This window comes from Equus caballus, chromosome 17 (assembly GCF_041296265.1).
Source record: "Equus caballus isolate H_3958 breed thoroughbred chromosome 17, TB-T2T, whole genome shotgun sequence".
In the NCBI taxonomy this organism is placed as follows: domain Eukaryota; kingdom Metazoa; phylum Chordata; class Mammalia; order Perissodactyla; family Equidae; genus Equus; species Equus caballus.
Window position 1 is genome coordinate 85,821,183 of NC_091700.1, and position 18,440 is coordinate 85,839,622.

Sequence of the window (18,440 nt, forward strand, 5' to 3'; positions counted from 1 at the left end):
GCCACACTCTCATTGGGCAGCCCCAAAGAATGGAGAAAGTTCACGCCTATAAGCAATGCAGGTGAAGGACAAATACCCAAACACTCAGCAGAGTCCTCAAGGCCCAGGAGTGATGGGAGCTGGCCTCAGTGAGACTTCTCCCTCCACGCTGATCTTCCTTTGACTTCCTCCCACCACAGGTCCCTACACAGACTATTGGCTCTGTCTGCAAGGCTCTCCTACACCACGCTTGAGTGTTCCACCGCATTCATCAAACCTCAGACCCAGCCCATTTCCTCGGGGACATTTTCTCTGACCCAGAACACAGATCAGGTTCTTTGTTAGAGAGCTTCAGAGTACAGTAGTCCTTTATTTGAGAGCATTTGATTCGGTTCATAATTACACGGTTACCGGAGGTGGTCACACATTTGAGTAATGTGTGTCTCCTCTACTAGATTTTAAACTCCATGACAAATAGACTATAGTTCCTTTTTAATTTCAATCACATCACCAGCAATTAGCAGCATCCGTTACATAGAAGGTTACACAGGAAAACACAAAGAAAGTACTGGGTTCGTTGTTTTTTTTTCTCTCAATAGGAAGGAAAAAAACCACATTGTTATAACCATATGCATCTACTGCCAGGATAGCTTGTTAATAAGACAAATTCAAGAAAAGGATTTTTTTTAAGTCAAAAGAGAGAACATTTTTGTAGAATCATAGAATATTAGGTTGGAAGGGACATTGTGGGTCATCTGGTCCACCTATGTTTCACTATACTCCTATTGAATTTGTGACTGTCTTTAGTAAATTTTTTTTAAAAGAACTACTAATATTAAACTGTTAAAGAATTGAACCAAATCAATTCTCAATTTTTCAGAAACTAATCATTATATAAAGCATTTAGTATAATGCTTGATTCACAGTAATAGTTATAATAGTTATTGGCATTAACAGTATTACCAGGAAACTTCTAAGTTGTAGTGCATTATTTTGAAAAGAGCTCAGGCTTTGGACCAAGAACACCCCAGGATTAAATTACAACTGTGCCACTGACTGGGCACGTGGCTTTGAGCAGTTCACTTAATATCGTCAAGCCTCCGTTTTTTTCTCCTGGTGTTCAATAAATGGTAGCCAATATGGTTGCAATGTACAACTACAATGAGGATGAATAAGAATCTGTGTTTACTTTCAAATAGCTCACAGTCCAGAGGAAAAATAGGCACAAACTCCAATTCTGTGTAGCAGTTGCAACAATGGAAGCATGCCACCAAGAAGAATGGGAGCGTAACTCTCAGACCTGGCCTGCTGCAGGAGGAAAGAGTTTTGTTTAAAAAGTTAAGGAAAGGGAATTCTCCAGGCTTATTTAAAATAAAAAGAGAGATTCTGGGCAGAGGAAGGTTGTGAAGTGTTTTGGGTATGATTCCAGCAAAGTAATCTAAAGATGGATGTGGCAGGAGATGGGCAGCAGATCCTGGGGTATCTTGTATGTTATGATAAAAAGCATGGATTTCACACTGTGGGTAATGGAGAACCAGTAAAGAGCTTTAAAGTGGGAAAAGAAACAATTGGACTTACCTTTTAGGGAAATCATCTGGGGAATCATACGGTGGATGGTTTAGAAGAGGTGAGGCTAGAGGCAGGGGACCAGTCAGGAGGCCATTATGGTAGTCAATGGGCATGGAGAGGAGAGAAAGATTCAAGAGACAGTTCAGGGATGGAGTTCACCAGATGGGGTGATGTTGAGTATAGAGGGAAGTAAGGGGTCCAAGATGACTAATGAAGAATCATGACTTGCTTGAGGGAGGGAGTAGGTAGACAAACAAATATGGTTCCATGAATCAGTGTAGAGAATACAGAAGGAAGAAGAGGAGAGGTGGGAGGCAGAGGGAAGTTGAAGTGAAGATGAGAGGCAGGGTTTTAGACATAATTGAGTTTGCAGTACCTCTGAACCACCAAGAGAATGGAGATGATGTCCAATAGGTGGGGACTGGAAATCAGGGAATTGTGGAGCCAGCAGGTTGCCCAGGGAAAGAGTGTCATATGAAAAGGGGTAAGTGCCATGCACAGAATGCTGAAGATACCAGCCCAGAAGGAAGAGATGGAGAAGAGTGGTGGAACAGACAGAGAAACAGAACCGAGAACGGGTCATGGAAGCCAAAGGAAGAAAGTGTTTCACAAAGGAGGACCTGGGCAACAGTGTGAAAAGTTGCAGAGAGGTCAAACAAGATAAGGACTGGGAAATGGCCACCAAATCAGATAGCATGGAGCCACTTACCACCTTTGCCTGTGGTGTTTCAGTGGAGAGAGAAAGAAAGGTAGGAAGCTAGATGGCAGTGGTTGAGAAGTGAATGGGATGGTGGAAAGAGAGATGGTGGTGACAGACAATTGTATCGAGATGCTCGGTGGAAAAAGAAAAACAAAGAAATTTTCAAAATGCCACCCAAGATATCTTTAAATATATTTGTGTATTTTCCCAAATCCGAAAGAAACCAGTCCTTGAGATCTGCTTCGTCCAGGCAGAAACACAACCCAAGGGACAATTTGTCCCTACTCATACCAAAATTATAGTCTCAAGAGGAAGATAAGTGCTTAGCACTGTTTTCTAGAGAATATTGGCCCTAAGGAACAGGCTTTGTAATTTAACATGGGACAAAATTTCCCAACACCTTTTGATTAAAAGAAAACTATAGATTCCTAATTCTGGGTCCTTCATATGACTATTTTTGCCTTGCCATCGCAAAATCTTTGCTTTGCTGACACTGTCTTTACAATGTCTCTCACGTCTGTTCTTTCTCCTTCTTTCCTACAGTCTGTAAAACAAAACTGTGTTTAAGTCATCGACTGCATTTTATTTTAAAGTTTACATTTAGATGTGCTAACAATTTTTATCCAAAAGAGGGCGCAAATTTCTCATGAAATATAGTACAGTATTTCACAAAATTCGCTTGCTCCTAGTACTATTTAAATTTCACAGCTGCTATAATTTAATGCAGAAACATTATTTCTGTAGTACGTGCATGTGAATTAAATCCTATTGTGTGAGTGCTAATTAAGAGCCTTTTGCTTTTTTAGAGCAGCTTCAGAGAAGAGCGAGACTATTGCTAAAGTGAAAAAATAAGTTGAAGCTAACGTTTTTCTATTTTGGGTAGCCAAATCAAATTAAGATAGACATTTTAAAATTAAATGTTAAATGGGATTTTTAAAAACCCAGTTTGTTTACAATCTTCTAATTTTAGGGTAGATTTCCATTGTACCACGGTTTAAAGAATGACTAATGAAGTAATATAGTTCAGACCTTGTGCGTAGTTGGTTAATACCTAAGCAGTTTTTTCAATGGCTGGAATAGTTTATATTTCGAATATCCAGTATGTACGGCTCTTCTCACATACAAGAAGCAGTGTGACTGGTAAATAGAAGGAATAATATGAATTCTCATCTCAGCTACTCCTTTAGGTTGAGTCTCTCCATGATTTGCGTACATTTTCTCAGGGAACTTATGTGCCAAAGATGTGCTGAAGTATGAGTGGGCTTCATAAACGCAAATTATGGAAGTAGAAGGAAAATGCAAAGACAAAGTCATTTTTTCAATGGTAGTAATGTACGATAGGTATCCCTTACTTAACAGAGATCCACTTAACCAAATTCTGTACTTGAAATGTATCGTTTAAGGCACAACCTCACTCCACGGAATGCAAATCGGAAGGTCCTGTGCATTTATCAGCTGATTCTTGCTTCTGTAACTGGCTTGGATTTCGCATTCCACCTTCTCTATCAATTGTACCTAACTGCCTGGTAATTTGCTGGTGCGTGGTAACAATGAACACTTATCCAGGGGTAACAACCCCATTTTGATTGCCTTCTAGCCCCTAAAAATGAAACCAACTGTGAGTAAAGAATCACTGAAACTTTATTTGCTACATGATTCATCACTGGTGGCTATTAACTAGGACCCAAACCACGACATCCTCCAGAGGCAGCATACGAGTAGCACTAAGTGAGAGCAAGAGCTAAATTTATAATCTCTCTTTATGCACCAGTCTAAAACAACATTGCCAAGATCTGCATACATTTTTGATAGGGAACCAACATGACAACAATAACTGAGCCTTATTTTCAGTTTTCATTAATTACAAATCTACAACCCATTGCCAAATTATTTCTAAGAATTACCAATAAGTGCTCATACCTACCTTCCTTATATGATCATAGAGTGCTGTAATTTGATTCATCACATTGATTTCTGCTTGTGTCTGGCCAAAACTTCCTTTTATCATACACCGCATCCAACTGTAAGGTCAATGTGTTGTTCACCTTGAAATTCTTGCGCTGCATCTTGTCCAGCTTCCTCCTTTCCTGACCATAAGATTTAATCTCACCTTCTCTACGGCACAGCCTGGACCACATTTTCTTTCCTGGATTTTGGGAGCCCATGACTTCTCTTCTTCCTCTGCCCCCTGCCACAGCCAATGCCCTTGTTCTGCTATACCTCTCATGGCAACATCCCAACCACCTTAGATTCCATTCCAGTAGACACAACCAAGAGGGCTATTTTTAAATACTCAACTTGTTTGATAGTGCCAGATTTTATTACACCTCTGAAACTTTCTACTGCCCTTCAACAATAGAAACCAGATCAATCAAGCACCAAAAATGTTTGAGAACAGCTCTGTGAAAGTGGAGGGTACGAAGGATTCAAAGTCACAAGTACATCTTAAAACAAAAGAAAGATTGAAGGGGCTGGTGATAGGACTGGATTTTGAGACTGCTTTCCCATTCAGTATTTATATCGGGACATTTGGGAATACAGTATGGTTTCGATATCTCTTCTCTGAAATGCCATTTTCCAGTTGGTACATGACTTTAAAAGGTTTGCACATTCACTGGTGTAAAACTCACATTCTGAAATCAATTTGTTTAGAAAATGAATCTGATTTAATAATAAAAGTAGGAAATAAGATTCAATTAGAAACGTGCAGCTAGAAGAAAGCTGTTGCATTATTTAAGAGCTTTAATAATATATAAAGGAAAATGGATAATAAAAGCTAATTATAAGATGGCTTTATTTCCTATTGAAGCTATATTTTCTACCTTTCCAGAATATCGTCATGAGAACATTTGCACATTCCTTTTTTTTTTTTTTTTGAGAAAAACTGTGGAACTAAGAAGATGTTCATTATTTTGAGCTCAAATGACTATGATTGTTTTGGTTCTTATCCAGCTTTCAAAGGACAATCTTGATCCTTTAACAAACGTTTACCCTTAAGAACTGTTTACCACTGAAATCTAGCAGGATATATATTAAATTACAAAAGACTACTTTTTACTTGTTAGTCTGAATTAGATAAGAAACACCCGACATACATGTATCCTTTGAAAATATCGGAAAAAAATCTAAACAAAAATTAGATGGTGGCTGGTGGCTCTGATTGAGAAATGATGTTAACTCTTATAATTCTCAAAATGATATTAATTCTGTAGGAATAACCTGTTACCTTTAAGAATTACCTGTTGTTACCTGTAAAAATACCACCAAATCTCTAACTTGAAGCTTGAGTAATTGAGTGAAATTTCACGCTTGTTAGAATATTGCTTCTTTCCACTGACACTGACAACCCCAGTTCAAGACCCTACGACACTCTTTTGTTTAACACCGAAAGAGAGAAGTTTCAAGGATTTGGCGTCTAGGCTCTTTTGGATGTGTTGTGTTTGATAAAGCTGGTTCACAACAATGGGCATAGGAAGTTCCTTGCAGTTGACAAGTGTGTGAATTGGAACACCGTGGGGAACAGCCACGTGGCCCGGTGGCTCAGGGCCCGCACTGAGAAATCAACAGCTGTGCATACTAACCCTGGCACTGTCGTTAACCTGCTGTGGGACCTTCCACAAGTTGCTTAACTCCAGCCATGAAAATAAACAAAGGCACCAGTGCCCCAGAATCGATCTAAGGGAAGGCGGTGCACACAGAGAACAGAAACTCACCTGTCTTTCGATTCTAACACTCGTGAGGACGGGGAGGAATTTGAAATGACCAAGCTGTAGGTTACTGCTCTTTGTTTCCAATTAAAAGAGGCAAATATAAGCAAGTGAGTATACCTAGGAGGGAGGGGGCAGCAAGGATAAGGATGAACTAAACTTAAGCAAAGTTTGAGAAGGGAAGGGTAAATCTCTGGAGTGGTGAGAAAGATTTCTCAGTGATTCTCACCCTCCTGCTGGTTCCACTTGTGGGCTGCGCCTCCGTCACATTCTTCCCACTTTTGCTCTAGTCTGAACCTTCCTTTCACTCGCATTTCTTTTCCTTTGGCTCCCCTATCCCTCCGTGTTTTTCCTTTGTCAGCACTGCTTGAAGGGCAGGAGGAAACCATATTCTTCCACTGCATTTTTTAGTTCCTCTCCCTATTGCTAGAGCTTGGCAGAATTTACAGATTCTCTTCAACCCATTCACTTTTTAGATGGGAAAAATGGGCCCAAGTAAATGTAAATTAACAAAATAGTGACGGAGCTGGAACTAGATCCCAGGTCCTTCAAATGCCCGGCCAGTGCCACTTCCATACATTGCACCCAAGTGTAATGATAAAAAAACAAACAAAAAAACCCCCAAACTTCCAGCGCTGCGCTGACCTTATATTCTTCATGTGCAGAAATGGGATTCTACGTTCATTACTTTACCCCCACAGGAATGAGGGCAGGAGGAGGACGTGGCGCCATCTAAGCTCCATTGCTTCTGGTATGCAGGATTATTTCATTTAGAACGTGAATGCAGGTACTTCAAAAGTCAATGTGACTTTGAAATGTAGTCAAAAGTGTGCTTCATCTTTGGCCCTGTTTGGCCAGAAATAAAATATTGCAGTGGAAATATGCATGCTACCTTCACTAAATAATCCAAAAAAAAGCTATAGTGAGAATCAGAGTCATAACCATAGTAAAAAAAAAAGTCACAATCAGTGAAGATGCACATTCAGATTTGTCCAGTGACTAGGTAAAGCAAACACTAGGATAGGGTACGTGGGGGTCTGAAATCCACCCTTTGAGGAGCCTTTGTCCTGAGACAGAGTCAGCAGGAGCTTTCTAGGTGGTGAGGAGAAAAGAATAGTACCCTTTTAAGCAGGTACGATTGTGGCGGTGCATACCACTTAGAGCTGAGCTTGGTTGTCCCTAAACCAGTGACATACAGCATGATCCTAATCTGCTAGTGGTTACCACGTAGCTGTTCCTGGATGATAGGTAGTCAACTCTACCACAGAGCCAAACAGACAAATGAGGAAACAGACTGCATTTTCCTAAATTCACAGCGTGTGATTCCAAACTATCTGTAGAAAACTTCTTTAGTGATAAATACATTACTTACATATGTATATACAAAGGGTTTTAAAAGACAAAAAGGAGCATTTATTTGAGGATTAATTTGATCCTCCAAAGTATAAGATAAAGCCCCACATTTGTTGAGAGATTATAATTTGAAAGGATATGACTTTTCTTCATTTAAAGAGATTATGTACTTGAAAGAGTAAATAAAAATTAAACATTTACGGATAGTTTTTGAGAGTATATGATTAATATTCCATCCAATATTTTGTCATTTATCCTTTTTGATTAATAAAGTTAAATTCAACAACATTTTATCAAATAGCCATAATATATCCAGTTTTATAACATCCATGCTTTTGTTTATTTGATCTTTTCAATCACATCTGGAAATTACCATGAAATAATGGAATTTGTTATTTGTCTTTCTCCTCTACAGGATATACACGTTAGAGAATATCGTTCAGGTTGCTTAACCAAATTTCATTGGCTACTTTATTTACCATGTGAAAAAATTACAATATAATCTTTCATATAGTGTTTTGATTGAAAAACAAAACATTGCTTAACCTTGTAGGATTACATATATGGGTGAATTGTATGGTAGGGAAGTAGTTGACTTAAGGCATATTTGGTTGTCAGAAAGCTTTATGCCCCAAATCCTAGAGGTGTGGTAGTTATAATAATCACAGGCAAAACATGACATCAACTTTGTTCTTAAGATCATTTTATTAATTCTTCACAAACCCTAAATCAAACACAAACACCTATTGCTTTGAACCACAAAAAGAGGTGTGTCTGTTATCTGTCTGCCATATTATCAGCATACAAATCCATTGTTATTTTCTTTCTTTTCACATTACTTTTCAAAAGCCATTTATAGAGATGACTCTGCATTAACCTGAAACAAAAGACCTCCTAGTAATATACTTGTAAATATTCTCTTGGCACAAATATATTGTTGAAGAGAACCTGTATGAAATATGACAGGTTTCAACTTTTAAATATTCAAATTTTGTTTAGAATTCACACTTTTCTTCAGCACTAAACTTGGATAACTTTTCAAATTCATACATTTTTGAAGAATAACATATAGAAAATGTTACTCCAATTGATACAATACTTCAATATACACGCTATAACTTAATGAACACTAAGAAGTCACTTGTTGACTCCTGTTTCCCCATTTGTAAAATGTTGAATGAAATAATATTTAAAATACTTTCTAACTCCAATATTCTAGAACTATAAAACATGCCCCATATTGTTTTAAAATGATATCAAACTAGGATATATATTTTAGTACAAAGCCAAATAAACATAAGTGGAAAGGAAAAGTTGTATCTGAACTATTTTCTTATAGGATTTAACCATATGACAGTACAGTGGGGAAGGGGGTGTTGATGGAAGAGTTTCGGGGCCTAGCTGTATATGGCATGGGACCCTGTGCCCATACTCTGCTCTCCAAGCTCTGTGCCCTGGTGCGGGATGGCAGCCATACAGAGGCACGGGCACCTTTCTTGAATACACACAAAGGCACCTCACACACCGGCAGGAGGCCCTAAAATGTGGTTATTTCTCTCATCTTAAAAAAGAAAAGGAGAAAGAAAAAGAAAAGCCTTTCACGATCTCACTTTCCTCCCAGCCCTCACGCTATTTCTCCCCTTTCTTCAAAGAGCTGTTTACTCGTCCTGTCTCCCTTTCTCCACTGAACCCAGTCCCATCTGCTTTCTGCCCAACTCGGTCTACAAAACGCTTTCATCAAAGACCTCCAGGACCTCCATGGCCTTTCTTCCTCATCCTCATTTGGCTTGTCTCTCAGCAGCGTGTCACACTGTGCATCACTCCATTTCTTCCTTCTTAAAAAGGTTTCTTCATGTGGCTTCCAGGACTCTCTCCCTTGGTTTTATTCTGACCAGATGGCTGTGCCTTCTCAATCTCTTTTGCTGGTTCCTCCTAATCTCTTTTCTGTCTACACTCAGGCTGAGAGGGTCTGGCTAGTCTCATGGCTTTAAATACCACCTAACCACAGGTGATTCCACAGGGTCCATTTTTAGCCTGCACCTCTGCCCTGAACTCCAGACTCGTAGATTCTACTGCCTAGTTGTCCTCTCCTCCTGGGGGTCCACTGGGCCCCCCAATCTCAACATGTCTAAACCGAGCTCTGGATATTCACCCCTAACTTGCTCATCTAGCGCTTTCCTCATATCAGGAAATGACAGCTCCATCCTGCCAGTGACTGAGACCAAAACCCTGATGTTTACTTCTCTCGCTCAGACCTCACAGCCAGTCATCAGCAAATCTTGTCAGCTCTACCCTCAAAATAGACCCGAAATGCAAAATTTGACCATTTCTCTCCACCCTACTTCCACCAGCCTGATCAAAGCCACTGTCATCACTCAGCTGGATTATTGCACTAGCCTCCCAACTGGAGTTCTTGCTTCTACGCTGTCCTCCCTCCAGGCTATTCTCAGAGTGACCCTAACACCAAAGTCAGATATCCCTTCTCTTCACAAAACCCACCAGTGTCTTCCCATCGCACTCAGAGTAAAAGCCAAAGTTGCTATTAGGACGTACAGGGCACTCCACGAGCTTTCCAGACTTATATGCACCTCACACACACACACATTCACAAACACACACAAAGACACGTGAGCACACTCATAGACACAGACCCATGAGCACACGAACACATATACAGGGACACACATACGGACACACACAGACACCTCGTCACCTCTCTGTCCTCATCCCCCACTGCTCTCCCCTTCGTTCCCTCTGCTGCAGCCACACTGGCCTCTCCAGTGTTGCTCAGACAAGTTGGAGGTGCTCCTCCCTCTGGGAATGCTCTGCCTGAAACCACCCATATGGCTAGCTCCCTCATTTCCTTCAGGTCTTTCTCCAAAAGGCATCTTCTCTGGGAGGGCCTCTCTGGCTACTTGAAATTTAAAAACCTCTCCCCTACACACACACTTCATATAACACCCCCCATCCCCACTGGCTTAATGTTTTCTCTTTAGCACATATCACCTGATATACTAAATAATCTTCTTACCTTGTTCTTGTCTCCTCCAGTAGAATGTAAGCTGTACTAGGGCAAAGATTTTGTCTGTTTGTTTACCATATCTGCAATGTGTGGAAGCATGCCTGGCACACTGTAGAAATCCAATAAATATATTTTGAATTGGTTCAATGAACGAATAATACTGTTCTAGAAATGGGAGCAAAAATTGAGTGAACTATATGGGCTGTTTGAGCATCTCATGGCAATGGATCCCAACCTCTTACACCGGCTTCCTCAATCTCTTTGAATATCCAGAAGTCAAAACAACCGCTGGGCTGTAGCTTTTTCAGGCCACTATTTCCATAGTAATTGGTCATTCCTCTCAGATTTCACTGATGTTCAATAGTCTTTGATCGCCTCTGTTTTTTCAATCATTTCCTTAAAGGGACTTCCAGCAAGTTCCATGGCAGCTGGGCTTGTCCCCAAGGATATGGGAGAGGAAACGGAAGGCAAAAATCAGTGGGCAAGAAAACTTCCATTTTTGGCACATCTAGCAGTTAAGACATATTTGGTGATGAAGAGTTTGTGGTTACGAGTTTCTTTTCCAACACCTGGGCAATTTAGCTCTGAAGGAGCAAGGTGGAAGGGTGAGTGCTCACTGAATTCTGACTGGCTGAGAGCACAGTATAAGACTCAAAGCATGGAACAAATAGAGTTCAGAGAGTTCACGGTTCTAATGAACCATTTATAGTGTGTGTGTACATACACTCGTACATGCATATATACATCTACACACATATGCACATACATATACACATCTTCACACACACACACATACATTTTAAGAAACATGTTCCAGACATAAACTGTGATATAATGAATCAGCATTGCCCAGGACATTGTTAAACAGCATATTAATTAACTTTAATTCATCTATTACAAGATCTAGTCACAAAATTAAATAATTGTTTAATTAATTTAATTTATTTAAACAGTTAAATAATTGTTTAATTGTGTGATTAAATAAGGAAATTAGGTACCCTGTTCAAATACTTCTAATTATAAAAGGCATTCTCCCGAAAAATAAAGATAAATACAAATTATCTAGAATTGATTTAGTTCATTTTGTGTGTGTTTATTCATATACTCAGTGGATGTTAACTGAATACACGAGCTACAAGAGTTGTCTTGGTAGGAGGCAGTTACTAAAAGGAGTGTAGACTCTAGAACTAAACTGGCTAAGTTGAAACCCCACCTCCACCACCTTCTAGAGCAAGTTACTTCATTGCTCTGTGATTTGGTTTCCTCATCTGTACAATGGGAATGAAAATAGTACTGACTGCAGAGGGTTGTTATTAAAGGTGTCAAGCACTTAGAATGGCGACTGGTATCTAAAAGGTACCCATACACGTTTTTATTAGATAAAAATAGGAGAGAGCCTACATTTTGCAAGAAAGCCCTCACAACTATTTGCTTATGGGTATGTTTTTGTAAAAACTTGCGTTTTTGACCCGTAAAGAATTCCCTTTAAACTTCCAATAATTTTTCCTATGAAGTAAGCCAAGTGGTAAACACAAGACCTCTGAATCCTTTGGAATCAGTTTCTCATTAGCTCTATTCTGAGGACCAGGCAGAGAGTTCTAACAGGGCTTCATTTGTAACAGGCATTAGAATGTGCCACTTCCCATCCTTACACAAGTGACGCAGAAAGGGTGAGGGCTGGGCAAAGAATCTTCCACTTCTCCTCAGTGCCCGCCCCCCTTCTTTTTTCAGTGCTACATTACTCCTTCTCTCTGCTGTTTAATAGGTACCCCCCTCCTCACCCTGTGGCTTCCCATCCCTTTTTTAAATTATTTATTTATTTATTTATTTATTTATTTATTTTGAGGAGGATTAGCCCTGAGCTAACGACTGCCAGTTCTCCTCTTTTTTGCTGAGGAAGCCTGGCCCTGAGCTAACATCCGCGCCCATCTTCCTCTACTTTATATGTGGGAGTAGGACGCCTACCACAGCATGGCGTGCCAAGCAGTGCCATGTCCGCACCCAGGATTCGAACGGGTGAAGCCCGGGCCGCCGAGAAGCAGAACGTGCAAACTTAATCGCTGCGCCACCGGGTCGGCCCCCCAATGCTTTTTTTATCCTTTATCTTTGTTTCTTGCTCTTTTTCTTTCTCCGTTCATTTTTGTTATCCTTATTCTGTTGTGTAGTTGTCCACCCCCTTTTACATTTAACTGCCATCTAATTGTCTCACTTTTCCCGCATTTCCCTTTGGACCCCCCCACCCCCACCACACACACACAGAATTTTTTTCCCCTGGACTAATCTCGCTCTTACTTCCTGGTTTCTCTCCCTGTGCTCTCAGCACCAACTTCGTCTTTGTTGGCACTCTACTGAACACTTTCTGGTTTTTCACTTTAAGATTTGCAATACAGTCCGCCCTTAGTCACTTACCATGTCAATCTAACTCTGATTAACACCACTTTTATGGAAAATGTAACTTCATAACTTTAAAAAGAGGCAAGGAAATGAAAGAGCCTGGGCGAACTGAATAATACACACTTTTTCATTGACTACCCACCGTGTTCCAGGTCCTTTCTATACATTGTCTCTCATCCTCATAATAACTTTGAAAGGAGCTATAGTTTATTCCTGTTTTATAGTTGAAGAACTGATGCTGAGCCATTAGGTGACCTGCCCAAGGCCACACAGAGCTAGAATTTTATCTTGTGGCCTGAGGATTCCCTCATCTGCCCTCTGCCCCCTATATCACCCTGTTTCATAAGAGTAATGAACTACAATGCTTTATCACGTTTCTAATAAGCAAAAATAAGAATTGAAAATAAGACTATACATAGAGATTTAAAACACATTATCTTCATGCACTTCTCCCTCCTTACCCTCCCCGTACGTGTACACCTTTAAATATAGCAAAGGAGGGAGAGTAATGTCAGGAAGTGGGTAGAAAAGAAAGCAATGAGGACACCAAAGGAAAAACCCTTGCCTCTCTTTTCTCTTCATTGATTTCTTTGTGATTGGTTGAGTTCATTAGGAGTCATAGGCTCCAAGACTTTTAGAGTTCAAAGTGGTCTTGGAGACCATCCAAAATAACTCCTTCATTTTACCAATGAGGAAGCTGCAACTCAGAGAATAAAATGACTTGTCCAAAATATATAGATTTAATTGCTGCCCAACCTGAGTGAGTAGGTTGAATTAACACTCCTAAGATGCTTTTTGACCAGCAAAATACTGCCAAACCATCTGCAAGCCCTGGAGGGTTCCAGCATCCCAGAGTGAGAGTCATTCCGGGCTGGAGGGGTAATCACTAAGACAGGTATGAGCTGCTGGGGCCCAAAGCTTACCCCTCTGGGGACTCAAGAGGGATCTAGATGGCCCTAAAATATCTTAGATGTGAGAGTGAGTGTGTTTTAAATGAATGCATGAAAAACAAATCCACAGAATGTAGGGCACCAACTTCTAACAGGCCCACTGAAACATTCTAATCAGTACAGCCTCAGAGGGTTCAAATGCCAAAATAAGGCACTGTTTCCTTATAATTAAAAAATATATATATATACACACACATACACACACACACACACATATGATCAGTGATGCAATGATAAGCATGAGTATTCATTCCCGTAGCGACTCCTATCACTAGCTTTCATGTTAAGTAGATTACAAATATTGTAGAATTAGTGTAGAGTATTAAGATAAACTAAGAGTGTTAGGGAAAATGGAAGGAAGACAAACACAGATATTTTACTATCTCGGTATTGGCATTAATGTGTTTTTTAACATGATGTAACAATATTTGGCTCCTGGGCAGTTGTTTTTTTTAGTTAATACCGTATTTATCAGGAGTTCAGCTTCTTCCCACCTGATCAGCAGCACCCCACCTCCCTGGGATCTAGGAAGGAGCTAATGTACGCTGAAACCAAATTTGATGCTTAGAAAATCCTTGAGCTGGTGAATGGCACACCTGTGTTGTTTGGCAGGCAAGTTGAATCTCAAGTAAAGAATTTCTGCAAATCTCCTGTTCAGTCAGCTAAACTGGTTTCACTGCTATTGAATAAGCCCGGGGTGAGAGAATCCTCTATTTTTCCTTAATAATCATAATGATGCCACAAAATAACTTCCAACGCTAATCTCAGTGGCTTACATGTCAAAAGTGGAAAGGTTCAGAATATATTTCAGGACATTAAACGTCTTCATGTCAAATTTATAGATAAATTAGTAGTTTTCATATTGGAAAAAAATCTACAGTTTTTTGTAAAGACCAAATTATTGTTAATTAAGATGTAACTTTGAATGATTTGGAGAAATAACTTTCTAGCTGTATTTCCTTTTATATTTAAATTAAGAATAGTTTGTTATGAATCGTTAAATAAAAATTTCAGGGAACTGAATCCTAAAGAAAATAAGGAAGCGTTTATCAGTTGAAAGGTACTCTGTAAATCGGCTTGCAGATTAACTGCAAAGGTTATTTGGGACTTTATAATCTGAAAGTGAAAGAGGCCGTTTATCCATTATTTCTTTTTAAAAAATCTTCTGTATAGGGTCCTTTTTCCTTTTCTGGTCATTCTTATGTTGGATTACTTGGTGATGGGTACTATACTTAGGTTTTTTCTGAGTAAACTGGTTTTCAAAAGCTTAAGATATAAGACCTTCTAAAATAAATGCTTGATTCATTACATAATATCCTTTAGGTATTAAAGAAAGGTAACGTTTTTCATCCTTTGATCAGGCATGTGTGGGCTCTAAAATGTAACTCTGTAACGTAAATATACAGTATGCCGGGGAAGCAAAAGAAAAGAGTTTTTAGGGTTGTCTAACCTCACAGAAGGGACAAAGGATTAAAGTAAAAGAAAGTTAATCAGTCCACAGGCATGACGACCCTAGTCTGTTTCAGCTGGCAGAGGAACTAATAGAGCTGCCAGCAGGTCTTAATTTATGGATGGCTTGTGGTATTTTCAACCCCTTTTAAGTTGTAATTGTGTGTCACAATCTCTATAGAAAAAGAATATTTTTTCAAAGTTTTCAACCAACGGATTAATATTCTTTCTGTCTATAATACACACCATCTGTTTTACTAAATTAACTGTTTGTACACATACACATGAATCTTAACTGGTCAGAGCTGTGGGCCCCAACCTGGCGGTACATTAGAAGCTTTGCTAAGATCCCTACCAGAGCCAGCCCAGAGATTCCGGCTTAAATGTTTGGTGATGCAGCAGAGAGAGACAGAGAGAACGAGTCTTTCTTGGAGTTCCAAGTTGGAATTCAGAATCTGATTCCTCTGGAAGCCATGTTGCAAGGGTGATCTGGGTTTATGGGTTTTTTAAGTACAATAGGTAGCGCTACATTATCTGTTAAATAAACTTTTGGGAACGGGTCTAAAATACCTAACCGTTCTTCATAGTTCTTTCTGTAAACCAAACAATGTACCTTTGGTTCCAAACAATGAAATTTATAACCAACCTGTTGATACATTAGGAAGCTTGACTCTTCAAGGTCATAATACTACACTTCTTTGTGTCAAAAGCAAGTCAAGATTTTGTCTTGTAAAAAAGAAGAAGAAAAGAAAGAATCAACAATTTTAGTGAGCACCTACCATGAGGAAGACACAAGCAAACAAAGAGACTGCCAAGCACAGCCAGAAAATAAAGCACAAAACCAAAATTTGTGCAATTTTTAATTTTAGGAAACTTCATAGTTTTGGTTCTTGACTTTTTGTCTTTTCTGAATAGTAAATTGGATCAGAAATAGGCAGATTGTTCAGAAAGGAATATGGCATAGAAATAAAAGTGGAAGTACGCCGGTGGGCAAGAAACCAGATGATAAAAGCACTTCAACTAAGGGAAATCATGCAAAAGAAGAGAGGACACCTTGTGGTCAATACTCCAAGGTGACTGATTTGAATAGCAGGGAGGATGAGAAGGATGATGTTAGGTAGGTGCTTCCCAAACTGTTTTTAAGTTTGGCCCACCAGAGAAGCCAACAGGACACACAGGATAAGCGGGGACCGAGAGCAGTACAGCAGTGTAACCATGTTTGCATCCCACCGGGCAAACCGTCTTCACCCTATTCCCATTTGAACAAGCCACGAGATGGCCAAGCACACACAAACTTGCCTCCCAAGGAGTCTGATCTGCCCAAGAGTAGGACTTAATCTGTGCTGTCTCCACGCAGACAGGCATTTGGGTGGAAGTTCAAGAGAGACAGAATTGGGCTCAATATAAAGAAGAACTTGCTAAAAATTCTAAAACCAACACCAGAACAGACGCCTTGTCACGCGCTGAACTCATGGCCCTTAAGTTTAGAGCATGAACTGCATATTATCTCTAGAAATGGACAGGATAATTGTGTTGCGTGTGCATGGTGTCCTAATGGTCTCCAAGTGTCTATCTAAATCTCAGTTTTGAGGATTCTGTAGTCCAATCTCCTCTTTTCTCCATAGACATCTAATCACCTCTGATTTCATTCTGTACCCATTTGACTAAAAAAAGAAAAGTGACAACGAGGAATTCAGAAATTCTCCACAATGAACCAAAATGTCCCTGCATAAAGATTGTGAGACAGAGGGTTAGCAACTAGCTTTATTGTAGCGGACTGACTTCTAGGTTTTAGACCTTTGGTTACTTTTGGCAAGAAGTGAATCCTGAAAGCTCATAGAACAGTAAGAACTTTAAATGGATAAATAATAAGCCCATAATAAAGCTAGTGTCTTTGTTCTCTCATTTATGCCCAGATTTGTAACCCCAGGAGCCAAAAGTACACTCTGATCTTTATGTTTACCTTGAGACAGCAGTGAAGGAATGAATAAGTTTATTCTTCAATTAGGGAAAAGGTGGAGGTGGTAAAAAAAAAAAAGTAAAACAAGACACAGAGCAGTTTCCACTGTGACAGAACCATCAGTTCATGGAATAGCCTCACAGACCTGGGAGACAGGAAAAATGTCTCAAATGCGTGTCCTATGCACTTACGTACGTTAGTACCAGCAGGCCAGCACTGTGGCTGGAAGGTTCAAGACCGAGCTTGTAATGAAGCCTCCGATGGAGCCGCTCCATATGCTGCTGTCTTGAATCTAGGCCTGTGCCGCGCACCTCTTCACGATGACTTTCCCAATACCACGGGGCCAAAAACAACTGCAGAATTTTAGGGCAAGGCCGATTTCCCAGCACAGAACTGCAGTGGTCCCTCCTTGACAAGCCGAACGGGGTCACCCAAAGGAGCGTGGCACGAAAACCTTTAGAATTCAGCAAGGCGAGAGCTGCGTTACCAGGCCGTGTCCTTCCAGGGCACACAAAAGGCTTTTTCTGCTCTGCTTTCACAAGGTCCAGTGGAAGCCAAGCTATGTGCCATGGGTAGGGCTGGGGAGGGGTGGGAGTGGGGGGGCGCAGCAGGTTATCCATATCCGGCTGCCAGTCTGTCCAACAGGACAGCCACCCTCCGCGGGCACTCGGCCCTCGGGATGCGGGGGCGGGGAGAGCGCGAGCCCGCAGTCCTCCCGACCGCGGGCGCCGGACCAGCTGGGTGGAGAGAACCGAGGCGGCGACCGTGACCGCGCCCGCGAGCCTTCTCTGCCCCAAGGGCGCGTGCTCGGGTGGTCCCCTTCCCGGCACGGACTGGCGGTCGGGCGGGACGGGGCGGGGCCGGGGGCGGAGCGGGGCCGCGGGGCCGGGCGCGCGGGGGTCGCGGCGCCGAGTGGGAGTGCGAGCGTGAGCGCGGCTGCAGCCGGCGGCATGGCGAGCGCGGCTTTGGAGATCATCGCCTTCTTGGTCTCCATCTCGGGCTGGGTGCTGGTGTCCTCCACGCTGCCCACCGACTACTGGAAGGTGTCCACCATCGACGGCACGGTCATCACCACCGCCACCTATTGGGCTAACCTGTGGAAGACGTGCGTTACCGACTCCACCGGCGTCTCCAACTGCAAGGACTTCCCCTCCATGCTGGCGCTGGACGGTCTGCATCCTCTCGGCCCCCGCTCTCGGCCCTCGTTCTCCCCGGCCAGCCGGCGGGGGCGCGCGCTCGGCCACACCACCCTCGGCGGGACCCCCGGGCCGGACTCCTCCGAGGCCCGGCCTCGCTCTCTCTCCAGGGCCGGAGGAAGCCAGGGCTACCCGGTGCCCGTAGCTCCCGGACGTCTGTC

General features: G+C 41.4%; 1 protein-coding gene across 2 annotated transcripts in view; it reads left to right on the top strand.

Annotated features, from left to right (window-relative positions):
- CLDN10 (claudin 10) overlaps nucleotides 1-18,440 on the top strand; it is a 112,448-nt gene that overhangs the window by 74,335 nt on the left and 19,673 nt on the right. The window contains exon 1 of one of the 2 annotated variants that reach the window (XM_001489842.6): nucleotides 17,951-18,253. The exons of the other annotated variant lie outside the window; for it this stretch is intronic. Coding sequence (XP_001489892.1) covers nucleotides 18,034-18,253 — 220 coding nt within the window. The 5' untranslated portion in view covers nucleotides 17,951-18,033. Of the gene's footprint in view, nucleotides 1-17,950; nucleotides 18,254-18,440 lie in introns of those variants that run through there. 2 annotated transcript variants of the gene reach the window in all.